The following is a 15,374-nucleotide window of genomic DNA, read 5'->3' as shown; positions in this document are numbered from 1 at the left end:
GTGCTAGTCTTAAAAAAAAAATAAAAATCATTTTTGGATTAATAAATCTAAACACAACAGCCACAAGAGAAAGCTACTAGAACGAAGAGTTAGATATAAGAGGCAGCTAGAAATTAAAAAACAAATACAGCTATACTGTTAACTGTATTTCAACACAGTATTTCAATACAGTAGCTTATTTTCTAGTCCAGCCTTAGGGTTTTGATTTCTAAGTCACTATAGCAATTTAATAAGAAAGGTAGTTTCACTAATTGAAATGAAAGGCTAATTTTACCGGACTATTGTATAGATAGAATACAGATGGCAGTATTTAGAAAGCTGGAGACTGGTGTCTGCACACAGAAATTTAATTAAAAAATGAGTTTGTATCAATTTTTTTTATTAGATATCAGCAGTTTACAAATTTGCATTAAGAAATAAAGTTACAGAACGGAAATAGCTTGAGCTCATTCTTGGTTGTGAGGTTTTTTCTTTAAGGTCAGGATGTCATCAGCAAGAAATTCTAGACTGTCTAAAACACAGCCCCACTATTTACTCATTCAATATTTCATAATTTATCAAAAAACTAAGATTGTTCTAAATGTTTTTAACAAATACTTAATTAACTACTCTATTAGGCCCTATATATATTTTAAATTTTTTTCAATTTGTACACAATACAGATTTTTAAAAAGCACTTAAGGATTCTATATTGCAATTTTTTGTAACTTTCAAAACTAGGAATAAATAGATTGTTCCCATGACAAGATGAAATCCACTATTCAATATACCACGTGTCTTGTCTTCCCCATACCTCACAGCTAAGCATACAATTTTCTAGCAGGAATATTGTTTTAAAACACTAATTCCCCATAGTTTTAATAATGCACATCAATTTATGACTGCAAGAGGTTCTATTTCCTGATAAGCACAGGTATAACTTAATTCTATATTTTGTTACAGTCCACTAAATACCACCTCAGCATATGCTTAATTTACATTTTCTTCTCCACAGCTCATAAGACAGTCAGAAGACAAACTATGCCTGGCAAGTAAGGATGCAACTGCACTGAGATTTCTATCGGGAAGCCTCATTTCCAATATATGTGTTCATCCTTCTTTCTCTTTCCTGCCTCACAGTCAAAACCAGTAATAAAATAAAGCTCCCAACATCTAACATTAAGGTTACTAAAAAATACAGGACTGTTAAGGAGGGGGAAAAAAAAAAGCATATGCAATGTAACAAGTTGCTACAAGATTTCTGCTCTGTAAAGATGAAATAGCAGTAAGAAGAGGCTTTGCCAGAAAGCTGCACAAGGGAACAAATATGCTGGAACAAATAAAAACATCAACAGTCTTAAGGCAACCTTCATTTGAATCAGCAGTGTGATTACTTGTATATCTGAAGAGAAATCCTTCTTTAGTTTACTTAATTATGTCGATACAAAAGATGTTACGAACCATATCGATCCTAAAAAAGTAAAAACACCAGACAGACATGAGTATGTTTTCCATTGAAAGAAATTACTTTTACCTACATTTGTAAAATAAATAGCAGTTTAATTCTTAAAGACTTAAAAAAAACCTGATCAGCGCTTCCAAGAACTGGAGTTTAACTATAAACTCCAGGATAATTGGCCTGATTTTCAAACACCCAAGAGCTTCCACTGACCTCATATAGGAAATGCAAACTAACTGGAGCATGAAGCATGCTTTATACTATTGAAACAAGTATGTCTTAATTTTGTGCACAAACATGGATCAAAGGTATTACTGTCAAGTCATTTAAAGAGCCAACAGAGTTAGATGATTGCTGTAGGTCCCTTCTAACTGTAACTATTCTATTCCGAGTTATGAACTATTAATACTTTAAAATAAAGTGACAGCAAGTAACTTCCATGATGGAATTTCTGTTTCAATCGTAAGAAAAGAAATAAGCTATATAAAGAAAAAGGCAAAAAGTATATTCTAAGGAAGGTGAGCTATCAGCTACAGATTTGGTTTTAAACAGATAAAGATCTACTGTCTACCATGAGAAGTCTACAAAGCTCAAAACCAAATTAATTCTGTTCTCCCTAAAGATGATTCAGTGGCAAGATCCATGACACTAAATCCCTACAAAAAGAATTCCAACTGATGGTTAATATATTGTAATATTTTTACTAACCTGTATAGATGTCATGACCCCATTAGCAAGTACAGAAAGTTTTCCAGCCACTGATTTCACTCCTTGTTTAAACTGAGCTATATCAGGAGCTGAAGGCAAGACATTTGTAATATTGTAGCTTCCTAAAAGGGGAACACACACACAAGAAGAAAACAATTTTTTATTAAAAGCAGCCTTTTTTTTCCCGCTGAAGTACAATATACTACTAGGAGCACTAAACACCAACGTCTGCTCAGCACTGTAAAAAACACTAGGCATAGATCTCAAATTTCTTAAATGCATCTTCCTTTTAATTTTTTTCAGTTGTTCATAATTCCACCCAGAGTGTCATCTTCTATACTTTGTATTCCCAGCTGAGCAATTAATGTTTGGATAACATATGATTTATTCTGCACTTGCAATCTGCTGCAATGTTATTTGTCTTGTATCCTAAACAGCTGTTACTACCTTGCAATTTAAAGATGAATGCACCTCAGTGGTGGCTGAACCCTATTTGTGTACATGCATAGGTATGCTTTGCGTGCTGTATATAGACACATATTTTGCATTACTACGTCTGAGGCTTGGAAAATTCTACAGAAATTATAGTAAAGGTAAGTAAGTTTTAAAACTCCAAAACAAAGCTGGCAATCCATCCTTCCTTAAAGCCAATGTAGTTCGGCCAGTGTTAGCTCTGCTGCTATTATGAAAAGTGTAGGCCTAAAGGTAACAGAAATTAAAGATGTTTCAAAACTAACTGCATGGTAAGTATTAACATGCTAACAATTACAATCACCGGCTCATTTCCAAAAAGAATTATCGGCACACCTTAATATTAAATATCTGATACTGTAAAAGGCATAAATGGCAGTAAACCAGCATCACAGAACTATGATCTCAGGAATAAATGGGCCTCCTGAGAGAAAGCATCCCAAAACAGACCATTTTCAAAAGGAAGACTGCAGCCTGCAGCCTTAATTCAGACACAGAGCCAACTGATAGTCGTGACCAGTTGGGACACAACGGGTAAGCTGTGAGCAGTTACCGAACCTCGGACCAGCTTGTCCGGCCACAGACTCCACACCCACACAACCCCAACTCCTTTTGCCGGCAGCTCCGAACAGGACATTGCTACACGCTGGCAGCCCCTTCTTCTCCTTTTTTTCTTTTTGAACAGGGGTGGAGAAGGAAGAGAGAGACAACCTGCAGCTCCTCTTTTCGTGGGAAGTTAAAGGCACCTGCCTCGTTAGGCAGGCTCAGAAAGACATTAATCTAGATAATTTGATTTACCTACAGTAAGTGGCTAGTTCGTAATGGCAGATGCATAGTCACATTCAGAGAGCTTCCCACTCCATTCTTTAAAGCCAGCTAGTAGCTGCTTCTGCAATGCATGGGCACACTTGTTTATAGATTATTTTAAAAAATTCACTGCCACTGAGGCAGACCTATTTCTGAACTGTAATTTTGACCTCTGTATGACCCATTCCACTTATCAAATACTTCAGCATTTTTGTTATTAAAGTCAGAGTCATGGAAATAGAATTTGCAGATATAAATAACCTGAGAAAAGCTCTAACCACTTCTCAGTGACATGAATTTTCTCATGTTTTTCTGATTAGGTATGGTCGTCTGAAAAACCTTTGTAAATGAGACAGGAAAGCAACTCCTTTTCTTGTGATTTCCTTCAAAATCAGCACCTACAAGTAAGCCGTATGATGTGCCATCTTTCACAAGCAACTGGTCTGAAATAATGCAAAGTAAAAGCATTTTCTTGCAGCCCCCTATTTTTGGTAAATGGCTCCTACAGCACTCTGTACAAAAGCAAGCATCTCAAGACTGTTCTACCCTAAGATCTCAGCAGTGGTCATAAAAACAACTTTAGATTCAAAGGACATTTTATTCTGGCAATGACCCCAGAATTACAGCAGCATTTTTGTTGCCAGCCTCCGGTCTCCTGATTACCTTTATTTTATGGAACGGATGGCCTTGGCATTAATTCAACACCAGACAAGCTATTACTGCAGTAAAATTTTTCTAGGAAGGGCCACTGTCAAAAGGTAAGTCTTTGGCGTGGGGGGTGTAACAGAAAGACATGCAGGAAAGGAAGATTCTGTAGATTGAATATAGTGTGAATTTATAATACACAATTATTATTATAAATAATTCCTGGTATATTTTTTCCTCACTATTATTTTAGAGCAGTTAACAACCTACAAAATTTAGAAGAAGTTTAGTCTTTGTAATATAACTTTAAATTTACTGTTGGGTTACGTGCCAGTCACAGAGAGTAACTAACCTCAAGCTGCAGGCAGGTATTTTTCATCCCATTATTAGGAATCTCTGCATTCCCCCACAGGACCCAAGAACCTTTCCAAGTGGTCAGTGATGAATAATCATGTGTGCACAATTCATGTACACCCAGTAAACATTATATAATTGCCTGTAAGTACCCTTATTCAGAACATGGTGAGAATTTTATCACATATATAGGTATGTGTACATAGAAAGGTACATTCATATATATATACACACACACAGATACATATATATATATATCAGATCACACAATTTGCCCCATCTTTAACTTTTATTTACCTTTTCCTAGTTCATTCTCTTATTCATTACTGTGTAAAAGCCCCACACATATTACACAAATTAAAGGAAAGATTAATTCCATATAAAATAATCTATATGCAAGAAAATTAAAAGAAAAAGGATGAAGAAAGTTCTAGTCAACAATAGATAAAAAAAAATAGTATTTGTTATCACAATCCCATGCATAATTGAAAAGAGTTTACAAACTCAGAAAGAAACACTGTTTATTTGCTTATGTTCCCCACACCTTTTTTTCTTTTTTAAGCACATGTACAACACCGTGTTGCAAATACTCTTTCAAGTGGACAAAGTAAGTTACTGCAATTTCTGCTTTATGTTTCCTCCCCTCCTTATGCGATTTCTGCTTTATGTCTCCCCCCCCCCTTAATTTATTTTATTTTATTTTATTTTGTTACATTTCAAATCACTAAAATCCAGCTCTTAAGTAACTGGTAACAGGAGTTATTTCTCTACTAGCCAGTGTATTCAAAACTTGCTTTCAGGAGATCAAAACTGAACAGTCACTGTTTTTCTTTTTCCCCCGACTTTTCCAAAATAAAAATCAGATGCTGAATACCGTTTGATTTTCCAGCCTATTTATGTAATTACTCACAGATTTCAAGTTCTTCAATAATTCTTTTTTTTCCATTTCTTCACAAGTTAAGGAGCGAAACCCAACTGACCAAGTCAATAACATGTTCCAGTATTTCCTACCTTCTCTATTTCACATTATTGCACTATCCAAAAAGGGTGTTGGAAAAAAGACGTGAGAGATTTTCAATAGCCTAAGGGGCTACTTTTCAGTCACTGTAATGTAATACTTCTTTCTTTCTAATTTGATGAACTATACTCTCCAATGTAAGATGTTCCAACAAATCTTTTAAACAGACAAACCAATTGAAAAATTTTGTTAATAACTTGGCAAAACTGGTGTTAGAAGCAGATATCCTGATGAATGAATATGCCATGCAACAGATTACATCGGAATTTCAAGGCCACTAACATTTTATTAAAGACTCTTCTTAGATTCAATATTATTAAGACAGCTATTTTCACATATATAAATACACAAGTCACTTAAACGTAACTTATCAAAAAACCTACCTGATAGTCAATTTAGGTGTTATCTCATTTTTGTAACAAAATATTACAGTTTTCCTTTGATAAAAATTATTCACAATATAGTTAGTCTATTATTTGCAACAATTGACATAAAAAACCCAGTATAAAATATTGAACATACTGAACTGAAAATACAGAACTTGAAATTTAAGATATTAATTTTTTTTAAATAATGACTGCACCTGCTAGGCTTGTTTGACCTATTAGCAATACTAATGCATACTGTACTTTGCACACTTCTTGCAGCATACAGCACCAGCTAGCTGACAGTGTAACTAGAAGCAGACTAAAGCAATGTATTCACCGCATGATAAAAGTTTCTCACTCTGTTCAATATGTACCTGTTGGTTGTTTTTTCTGATCTTCAAACAAGTCAGCTGAACTTATAGATGAGCTTCCAGAAAGTCTTTCTAGTCGAGCCCTTGCTTCATACTAGAAAAGAATTGAGAACAAAAAGTATTCTAACAGTATGCTGCGATCTTTCAAGGTCATATCAGATAATTCATGAAATTATAGATAGTTTTAAAACATACAATCCAGCTGAAGTTGACTGTTCTGAAAGTTGTACCCATTTCATAGTTTTCACATGACCTACATGGTGTTTGTCATTATCTCAACTCATTTCTGAGTTGATCAAATAGTGACGTTTACCATTGCAACACCAAGAGGCCTACTCACTGTTAGCTACCCAAAAATTGCTGAAAAACTATGCAACCATTAACAACAACTAAAAAATGTGAAATAGAGTGGTTGGGTAGGATAAGGAAAAAGCACTGCAGTAACATCATGTTAACCCTTCTAATCACATGATCCTTTTGATTCAACTTTTTTTCCTGAGTTCCCTGGGAACAATATACATCGATTGTATTTTTTTACATTACTCTTTACATTGTTATTTTTCATTAAAAATAGATTTTTTAAAATGACCCCTTGCCTCCACAATGGAACACAATATTAATCTGTTTTTTATTTCTAGTCTGATTCAATTACATGTCATTTGTTGAACAATTTATCTGCTTAGTTAGCCTTATAACAGCAATAATGTTTCCATGTAACAAATACAGAGGGGACAGCTGTTTTAACAACAGTTTGTTGGCGTCAGTTTGGGTATTTAGAACAAATGATGTAAGCCTTCACCCAGCATCAGGCTGAGTCTTTCAAAACTAAAGACTGCTGAATCACAGTCTACCACTTCTATCACAGAAGAATGATGTTGGAGGTAAGGTCCTACTTGCAGGTGCAACTCCTTAAAATGAAATACTAAACTATCAGAGTTATCAGAAACTTGTACATTTCTAACAAACAAATATTCAAGTGGACATAATTCTATAAGCTTACTAATTCTATCAATATTAACTATTTATTGCCTTCTCTTTATACAAGAGCACCATGCTTATAGTCAAAGAATATTTTAACATTTAAAAATATTTATCACTGCTTTCTACTTACATCAGCATGATCTTGTCTTCCAAAATACATGTCTGATGAAATTGCTTTTACATTGCCAAATTTTTTTTGTGCCTCATCTGTGTTTAAAGATGGTTCATATTCAGGCTTACGACGAGATGCAGGCCTAAAAGAAAAATAAACTGCATTAGTGACCATAACTTTTATTTACATCATGGCAGAATGCAGTAAGTCAAACAAGAAGCACTATCATCTTTGCTTTCTGAAGCCTAAAAGTATAATAGTGATTTTTTTTTTTAATAAAAATTAAATCAGTATCAACCCAGGATAAAGATAACTAAAGATAACTAAAATAAAGATAACTAAGTTGACAGAGCAGCAAATAAAATTTCAGTGACAACTGTACAAGATGGTGAGCATATAGTATTTCAGATTCATTAATCTTGTATCTTTATTTTCAGAGTTCATTTAAAAAGCAAGCTAAATTATGTGAACAAGGACAGAATATTTCTACAAAACTTCAAAAAACCCAAAACACGTCAGTGAAATTCAGATTTAAACGTAACAGCACAAAAAGGTTTGACACCCTTTGAACTGTCACTGCCTTCCACCTCAAACATATATATTCAATACCTGCTCCTCCTCCTCCCTCCCCCTTTTTTTTTAAAGTAAATGTAAATAAGGAAGTAATAGTGTTATGGGCATGAACCCCTATTTTGTGTAATATGCATCACTGGTCCACTCTTTAGGAAAAAACAGAATATGCTTGTGTTAAAAAAAAAATGTTGTACTTAAGTGCACAAACTGCATTTTACAGGTAAATGAAAAATACAGTTTTAAGTAAGAAGAACAGAAGCAGGAAACACCAACCAAGCACACAAAACCTCACATTCTTACATTTTCCACTTGAGTACAAAGATAAAACCACAGCTGTCAAAGAAGTAGTACATTCATTTTCTATCATCGCAACAATCAGACCTGTGGTTTGCAAGTATCTTCAATACCTTCATCCTAAAAGCTGAGTACCCTACAGTTTCATTCATTTGGTAACTGGGTTCTCTTTGGTTCATTAGGCAATAAACAAAGCAAGTAAAGCAAGTATGCTTTCAGAACAGTGCAAATATTTGAGTTTCTCTCCACAACTTTTGGCTACTTCTTTTTTTGCTGAAGTGCTTTGGAAATTACCTCCAGTACATATACTGTACAGCACTGAGCAAAACAGACAAGTGCTTAAAATGTAAACAGCAAATTCAGCTTACAAAAGAAATTCAGCCAGGAAGTCCCTTGACTGCTGATGAAAGTTATGGCCAAATTCTTCTAGACTAAAAAAAAATCCTACTACTACGACCAAGACTCAAATCATATTTACAAACTTGCGCTTTCTGTACAAAAATTAGTTAGGTTTTCTTGATTTACCTGTCTGAAAACCCTGTACTTTTTGAAGTTAACATTATATCAACATCTCTACTATTATTTTCTTTCTTCCAAAAAGAATCTGAATTGTCATCCCATTTAGAGAAAGTGTTGCTCCTCAAATCTGAAGAATCATAGTACCTAAAATAAAAGAAGCAAAAAAAAAGTATTTAAAAAGTGGGAATTTTATATTGTTAGGCAAATATTGCTGTAATAAGTGTTCACTAGCAAGTAAGTTTTCAGCACAATGATAGTTGTCAGTGAATAATCTGGATTTCATAATATTGCTTAGACGCTTTGTACAGTTGAATCCAATGGATTTGGGTTTTTTTTACATGTGTATTTAACTGATTCAAAAGTTCAGCCTTTCTTTAGGCTGGACAGGGTGATGAATATGCAGTGGACTGCCTGAAAGATGTGGTCCCACCAAAACCAGCAAAGTTGTTATTACTTCAAAGTATTACATCTTTAGTGTCAGGCAAAGCACTGGGAAGAACATTGTCAAGATATATGGCTGGTGTAAGAGCAACGCTAAGAAAACTTCAGGATAGACCCTGCGAGCAAGGCACCATGATGACTCTACAAGGTAGTCTTCTCATAAAGGCCTGGCGTTCTTGACACTCCATGCTAAGATACCAGCTATGAAAAAAGCCACCACAACTTTCGAGGCACTTTGAACACTCCAGAGATCCAAAAGCACCTAACTAACCCATGGCATCCAACTGTGCTGTGGTTCCACGTGGGGCAAAGTTTTCTAACTAAGGGGCTGATGGTGGCTAATCTCACAGTTCCATATGCGTCAATCTGTAAGGTATGCAAGCAGAGAATCTGCTCCCATTTTCTGAGGCATCAACAAACACAGTTCAGAACAGGAAGGAAAGCCCTCATCTCTGGTTCCATATATTTTTGTTTAATACAAGTATTAAGTACCTCTGAGTTTCGTAACATGTTTTATTAAAACAATGCTAAAGAACTTATTTCTTAAAAGCGAGTCTTAATTTTATAAGACAATCTTCTCTTGCATATCAAAACTGCAGGGAAAACACAAACCGAAAGAAAAGGAAAAAAAAAAAAAAAAGAAGCATGTTTGTCAATTCCGGTGGTATGTTATCTTGACCTTTCCCCTTTTATTACCTACACATATCTAAACATCTATAGAAAATACTTTGAAAAAACCACTACTAAAATGCCAAAGACTAAGAATTTCCCTTTGTGGTTAAATAAATTTTCCTAAAGTTTGGATATGACCAGGATAGGGAGTAAGATGATCAAAACAACAGGAGGCTAGCAGTATGGAATCATTCAGTAGAACAAGCATGGGATATTGAAGTCTGCATCTGTATTTTGTGAAAAGCACTCTTTAAAAAAAAAAAAAAAAAAGTTCTCCATGTTTGTGTTATGATTAGTCAGGACGCTTGTTTTTGCAGTTTATAAGAAATGTGACACCTTCAGCAGCAAAGCTTCCCACCACTGCACATAGAAAATAGCAAGGACAGATCTGGAATGAAATTCTACAAAAAGCAGGAGTCTCTCCCCTTCCCTCCTGACAGACAAGAAGCAGCCACAGCAAACTTTGTAAGTTCCATATGGATGTGTAATAACAAACAAGGTGTTTATATACATATGAAGCTATCCAATCTCACAATGGCCATCAAAACCATGGGATGGGGCAGGGGCTACAAGAGCTGATTTTAATAAAAAATTACTTATTTTCTCCATCCTTCCCCCAGAGATTTTCATAACTTTGCAAAATACTTCTTCAGTATTCAGGGGGTGGGGGGAGGAGAAAGGAAAAACTGCATTCAATAGAAAATAAGATTTTACATTGTTATGTTAATAAAGATTTTATTAATTGTAGCAAAAAGAAAAATCAAAATCCAAGGATTTTGAGAGGCTTCAAATATATATCTGAACCTTGAGACATTTGGCTTGCTTAATTTACAGATACTTATCAGCACTCTAATATCCAGCATGATTACTTTGCTTTTGGGCATATACTAAGATGACATTAAAATTACTTTATCTCTATTTCAAAGTCACAGCTTGGAATAAAGGAGAACAACCACCTTACAAACCTTATGAAGTCCAACAGTCTGACTTTATACTTTCTTTAACGAGAATGAATTTGTATACCAACTCCAATTAGATTCTACTATTGCTGTAACTAGAAGAACAAGAGCCAGGAACAGCTAGGTTACAATTTATCTTCTAATTATTGAACCAAAACACATTAAAAAGCCTCTTCCATAATTTATCCTTTGTCTGCTAGTAGGCTTATGAATAATTTGAGACCAGTAACAGTTCTTTTTAAAGAACAAATAGGGAAGCACTGAAATGATACTTTCTATTCTACAAGACTGCTGCCAGTTCACTTGGTACCACATTTGCATTTCTGCCACTAGTGATTACACTACAAAGTAATGATACAAAAGTCTTTGTGTTTTTATTTTTCCTGTCTACAAGTAATTAGGTACAAATTTTCATGTTTCTGTGGCACCAATCCAATAAAGGCAGTTTATAAAAGCAACACCTGTTGCCATCTATTGGTCCAGAAAACAGCTGTTTCACTGCAATTAGTGCCTGTAGGACTAATTATTTTTTTCTCCTTCCCAACAGCAGTATTTTATAATTTGCACTGCATTCATACTCTGATCAAAAATTTGTCAATTAATTTTTCCTTACATTTTCTGTTCAAATACATAAAAGTCTATCAAATAAGAATGCAGACACCTACACAATACATCCAACACACAATACCTCAAAAAGATTTACGTTTTTGCATTTGGCATGCATCCATGCAACTGTAGGATATCTAGTATCACACTTCAATACTTGTTTAATTTTAAATTGGAAGTTGAAGACAGTACCACAAGAAAGAAAAAAAAAAAAAAAAAAGAACAAACACAAGTCATTCTGACAAAAATTCACTGGATTTGGTATACAGCAAATAAAAGCTTATATGGCAACTGTCTGTGCAAGTAGAGGCTAGACCCTAAAAAAGACAAAACCTGTAAACCCATAATTCAGACTACCTTCTCCTCAGAAAAAGTAACTCTTCTTTATAAATACATCTGTCATTGAGGTAAGGCCAACTATTCCACAACTTTCCTGATTCAGATGTCCCCTGAAAAAATCCTGTGTGTAGACATGTCCAATGTTTTCTGTTTTGCTCATAAGTTCCAAATATATTATGTATACTTGAATATGTAACTTGCATATACTTCTGCCCCTACTCAAAATAAAAAGCTTACACATTACCTTGAACTTGAAGAGAAATACGAGTCTTCTACATCATCAGTGTACTTCTTCTTCGGCTTTGCAATTGCAGGTGTTTCCTGCTCTATTGTTTGCATATCTGAGGTGACTGAGTGAGAAATGCCACTGGGGACAGGAAGAAAATAAGTATGTAAAGAGATGACAAAGCTCACACCCTAAAAAAAAAAGAAATGAAAGCCCAAATCTAGCTTCTGAAGCTTGCTGATAAAGCCCAAGCTATACAAACATTTAAGAATAAAGGAGGAAAGAAAAAAAAAAAAAAAAAAAAAGGCCCTGGAGGAAAACTCAACTGTCATTCTCTGAAGTAGTGACAGGACTTCTGAACACACAGACCATTCCAACAGCTGGAAAACACAGCAATGTGACTTTTTAGAGTTTTGGCTTGTAAAAGACAGACTATACTTAGGTTGGTAGTGTTCACTGAAAACATCCTGACTACCTTCCTCAGAGTCAGCTAATGGAGGCAAACATCCTACAGACATCCTACAATTTAGGTTAACACCTGTCTGGCAGGTTAGAACGTAAATCTATCAGAAGCAAACCTGCCTCCTCCCCCTGACAAATACTAGATTCTTTTATGATATTGTTTAAGTTTCCACAACATACTTTAGTGTATTTTTTCATTTCCTAAGCAAAATGAAGGATAACTGCATAAAGCCACAGAGTATTTTAAAGACAGTTTATAGAACTTCACATACCTTCTGTTGCTGCCAAATCCCATGCCAAGTCTCTCCAATTCGTTTTTCTTCTTACCAGATAGATTTAACTTTTCTTCTTTTGTTTTAATATCAAGATCTCTGTAGGCCAACCGTAAAGATGATACACTAGAACAAAACATGCAGTTAACATATAACTGTAAAATGCTACACTGAAAGCCCAACCCAATAATATTGGTAGAAAATTAACAATATATATTGTAGCACTGTATTTTGTATGTTCTGTGTTTACTGAAAATATTATTAATTGGATTAAATGCCAACTATAAGGATGGGAGAAAGCCAGGAGAGGAGCCTGTCTAAACGGTACCCCAGTCTGTGTATGAGCAGGCAGTCTTTTTCAAAACAAATGTGAAACATGCTACTGCTAAGGCTCAGGACGGAGTTCTGCATCACCATTAAGTCAACCTGGAAGAGTCTTTTTTCCACAGTCCTAACTCTATGTGACACCAAATAATTGTCAAAATTATCCAACTCTGACATACTACAGTACTGTGCCATTCATGATATAACACTAATAATGCCTTCCCCTAATGCACAGCTTGGCCCTGCTGTGTCTCCCTCCCCTCACTCCCTGCATGCTCCTACTGCTTTTAACACTTGCTAGACATCCACTCGTGAGACAAGCGCTAGAGGCAGACCACGCTTCATTGATGCTGCCCTTCCCTATGCCCCAAAAGGTGTCTCAGAAGAGGGGAGGAGAGAGTCTTTGTACTCCCAAAATGGAATATACTCTGTATTACAGAAACTTTGAAGCATCCAAAACTTATCATTTCCTGCACAGCTGGCAACACATCTTCTCATCTGAAACATTCTCACAGTTTAGGTACAGTAAGCTGTCTTTCTGAGATGCCATGAACCTTCCTATACCTCAAAACAATCTTAACTATTTTCCAGTAATACCAGTGTAGCAGAGACAGAAGTTTTTAATCCTGATTACAGAATTGTAGAAACACTGCTTAAATTTAATTTGTTAGTTTAAAAAGGATACAAATAGTAATTTGAACGAGCAATGAAGCAATATTTTAATTCATAAGTTGTGACTGGCATAAAGTATAAAGGAACACTATCAGAAGAAAGGTAAATGAGATTTGGGATGCTGCTGGTAGACATCCTGCTGCAAGTAGAAAGGAAGTACATAAGTCTGAAAACCCTTGTAACTTTCCATCCATTTTGTGCAGAAGCAGGAATGAAAAGACAACAAGTTTTTGACCAAGAAGTATTTTCTTCCAGTGTCTCTCCTAACTATTTGATTACTAACAGGCTCTTCTGAGCTTGATTTTTTCTGGTCCGATGCATACTGACTTAACTTTAACCAAGAGTACAAGATGCCCCTACCAAAGTTCACACCCTGCTGGTTAGTGCATCTCCTGCAAGACAGGAGCTGTGTGGCTGAACCTGTTAGAACGAAAAGGGCACAGCATCTAGTCATCTCCTTCACAGACAAGGGATGTAAGTACCAGCCTGCTATAAGGAACGGGACATCACTCCTCCGCTAACGAGGCATTTCAAAAAGGAGGAGAGCCATCACAGTCTTGCGATGATTAGGTCTTGACTGGGGCTTTCAAAGGGCTTGGAGCCAGGACTAAAAAAAATCACTACATCTTTTATTGTTATAAGCATCTAAACATAAGTCAGACACAAACCAGGATGCATCTGTGGAATGACTTTTGAATACATCTTCAAAGCACGGAGTATGTTCAGGGATGTTTTAAATCAACTCTTACAGTTTAGGACCAACTGTTACACAGAAAATTGAAAATGTTCTCCAAAATTCAACTTGAAACCACTACTGATAAAATCTACCCAGCACTTTAAGGTAGGCTGCTAATCTTTCTACTTATGAAATCTGTTTTATGAAAATCTCATTTGCTGTTGATTAAAACAAATGGGGATACTGATCGATTTTTTAAAAGTAACTCCAGTTACCTATTCTCTTGTCAGTGCACAGTAGAAAATAAAGAAACTGTGTACCAATCATAAAATCACATTTTAAGTTTTAAGCCTCAGGACTCTAAGTACTAGACTATAAAAGCATCGCTTCAATTCCCACCATGTAACAAGGCCACACTGAATTAATTTACTAAAGGTCATTCCTCAAACTTTTAAAATTAAAACCGCCACACAAATTAGTTGGAAGCAAATGCAATTTTAAAAGTATTCACCCTTCTTTAATTTTGGTATATACTGCCATCTACAGTTAAAAATCCAAAAAATTAATCTCAAGGGAAATGCAGTTATCTTGCCTCTACTGGGACTGGATCTATAAACTGAGGTGTATGTGCACCTCTCATGTTTGCAGACATTTCTAGAGGATCCTGGCCACTGCAGAAAGCTTGTAGCGACCTTACACTAAAGGTTGCCTTGGATCTATATAGACATTTCTGAGACAAAACCCAAATCACTACTCAGGACTTTCTTCCAAACTGAATAATATCATTAAAGAATAATAACAAATAATAATAAACAATCATTTTTTCTTGTTATTTAGTAGTCCATTCCTCCGAGTCACTCTACAGGTAGTTTTTGGCAAGCACTGAAAAGCATGACTTTGTGGTAAAAATACTTCAGAAAAAATGAATTATTCCCTTGTGATTAATATTTTCAATGCACGCAAAACATCTATTTCTGCAGAGGCTACATAAAAGTGAGCAAAAGGAGTAGGGAGGAGATTACAGACCAAAGAGCTTGGTACCGTGAGCTCCAACTGATCCTGTAAT

At 35.3% G+C, this 15,374-nt stretch overlaps 1 protein-coding gene across 1 annotated transcript in view; it reads right to left on the bottom strand.

The window, feature by feature from the left end:
• Positions 1–358: 358 nt before the first annotated feature.
• The window catches only part of ARFGAP3 (ARF GTPase activating protein 3), a 35,616-nt gene continuing 20,600 nt past the window's right edge, over positions 359–15,374 (bottom strand). The window contains exons 10-16 of the mRNA XM_069806985.1: positions 12,637–12,762; positions 11,921–12,043; positions 8,666–8,803; positions 7,292–7,415; positions 6,184–6,274; positions 2,147–2,268; positions 359–1,450 (exon numbers count right to left, since the gene is read on the bottom strand). Of these exons, the coding sequence (XP_069663086.1) occupies positions 1,433–1,450; positions 2,147–2,268; positions 6,184–6,274; positions 7,292–7,415; positions 8,666–8,803; positions 11,921–12,043; positions 12,637–12,762 (742 nt within the window). The 3' untranslated portion in view covers positions 359–1,432. The remainder of the gene's footprint in view (positions 1,451–2,146; positions 2,269–6,183; positions 6,275–7,291; positions 7,416–8,665; positions 8,804–11,920; positions 12,044–12,636; positions 12,763–15,374) is intronic.

This window comes from Haliaeetus albicilla, chromosome 19 (genome assembly GCF_947461875.1).
Source record: "Haliaeetus albicilla chromosome 19, bHalAlb1.1, whole genome shotgun sequence".
NCBI classification, from domain to species: Eukaryota; Metazoa; Chordata; class Aves; order Accipitriformes; family Accipitridae; genus Haliaeetus; species Haliaeetus albicilla.
This window is presented reverse-complemented; position numbering and strand designations above follow the sequence as displayed.